A 1,679-nucleotide genomic window follows, 5' to 3' on the forward strand; every position below is an offset into this window, starting at 1 on the left:
TTCTTATCAACATGTTAGGGGGAAAACCCAGTCCAAGTCCCCACACCTTGTACCCTAATATTTTCTAGGACAGTCCAATTATTTTTGATTGTATTAAAATTTGAATTTATTTTCCCTTCGAAAATGTGAACATTTTCCCTGCATTTTGTCTTTTAGGCATGGGAACCCGCTTTTGGAAAAATTTCATCTCTGTCATTTGATGAGGAGACGATGCCCAAACACATTTGCCACAAGACTCAGAGTGCCACGGTCCTGGGACAAAGGTCATCATCTAACAACTTAACTCCTCCAAAGGTGACCCTTGGTGCTTATCATCTATAAAGAGCAGCAGACGTTCTGGACGCAAACACACACACCCCGTCAGCTCCTCACCACACAATCTCACCTCCCTGGGCAAGCATCGTGCTCCCTGGAGTCCCGCATTCTTCCAAGGACCCGGGTGCGTGCCTTTCAAACAAGATCCTAACCCACAGCACTTCCGCTGTAGAGCGGATTCCAAGTCCTCCCAGCGGCTTCCTTCTGAGCACTCACAGCAGCAAGTGTCTGGCTGGGGCCAAGTGGACTCAGGGCTTTGTTTCCATGGAAGCCACCCATGGAAGTGACATGCATGGTGCTCTCTCCACACGCCGTGGCCCATGTGTCTTGGGGCTCACAGCCTCCTGAGCTCCCTGCTTCTGCACTTCGGTCTTGCACCTGCTGCTTGTCAGCGTGGACCCCTCTGACTGGGAGCTGCGCTGCTTGCTTTGGGGCCACAGTGCAGGATGCTCTTTTGTCTCCATCACATTTTTCCTTGTTAAAATTAGCTCCTCTTTAGAACATTCTGCTGGCCAGTGTGTCTCTTCCCGTCCCAACTTTGTGTCACCCTCCCACTCGGGAGGCAAACTCGTGAGTCCTCAGCCAGCAACTGAAACTGGGTTGATGTGGATGGAGAAGACAGTCCCCCAACTCCTGAAGATGATTTATCCCCTCGCATTCTTTCCCAAAGCAACTGCTGAGCAGATAGCACTTTATTCCCTGAAGGAAGATCAGATCTACTCCAAGCATTTGTCACAAGTAGGAAAATAGCCTTTTCAGATCCTATGAGTACACAACGTCGAAAGTCCCAGGATAGACTGCATAGGTCCAACCTCCTGTGAGACGCGGACTCCTCTCACACTCCCTCATTGACCTGAGTTAATCACACTGTACGAGTAAATAGACAACTGAATGGGTGGCTTATCCATGCCTCGAAACCATGAATTTTTAAACAGCAGAAAAGGTAGAACATTATTTTCATTATGCATTTTTGAATTGAGTTTCAAACACTTTATTTCACTGTTGACTTTATTCTACAATATCAGCCATACAGTTCCTGAATTCCTCAAGAGCGTGGAATGTAAAGTGTAAAATGTAAAATAGGGAATGAGAGACACCAAACGTGGATGCCTCGTGTGTCCTTCTGTAGGAAACGGGCGTAGAATCATCTAGATTCTGTGGTAGCTGGTGTGATGTGTTGCTTAACATTTTAAAATAATACGATGGTTACTAATGCAAAAATATTCCCACATTTATTTTCAGACAATGAGTTTAAAGACAGAAAGAATTAACTTGGGGAAAACACCACCACAGGAAGATAGAGAGAAAGGTCCTCCTGGGAGACATCAAGACGGAAGTCCAACACCCACTGGAAGGCCGACTTC

At 46.5% G+C, this 1,679-nt stretch overlaps 1 protein-coding gene across 1 annotated transcript in view; it reads left to right on the forward strand.

The window, feature by feature from the left end:
• Positions 1-1,679, forward strand: part of LOC105553565 (T-complex protein 10A homolog 2-like) — a 40,949-nt gene that overhangs the window by 10,100 nt on the left and 29,170 nt on the right. Inside the window, exons 4-5 of the mRNA XM_011999664.1 lie at positions 157-294; positions 1,558-1,677. Of these exons, the coding sequence (XP_011855054.1) occupies positions 157-294; positions 1,558-1,677 (258 nt within the window). The remainder of the gene's footprint in view (positions 1-156; positions 295-1,557; positions 1,678-1,679) is intronic.

This window comes from Mandrillus leucophaeus, unplaced genomic scaffold, assembly GCF_000951045.1.
Source record: "Mandrillus leucophaeus isolate KB7577 unplaced genomic scaffold, Mleu.le_1.0 Scaffold6, whole genome shotgun sequence".
NCBI lineage: Eukaryota > Metazoa > Chordata > Mammalia > Primates > Cercopithecidae > Mandrillus > Mandrillus leucophaeus.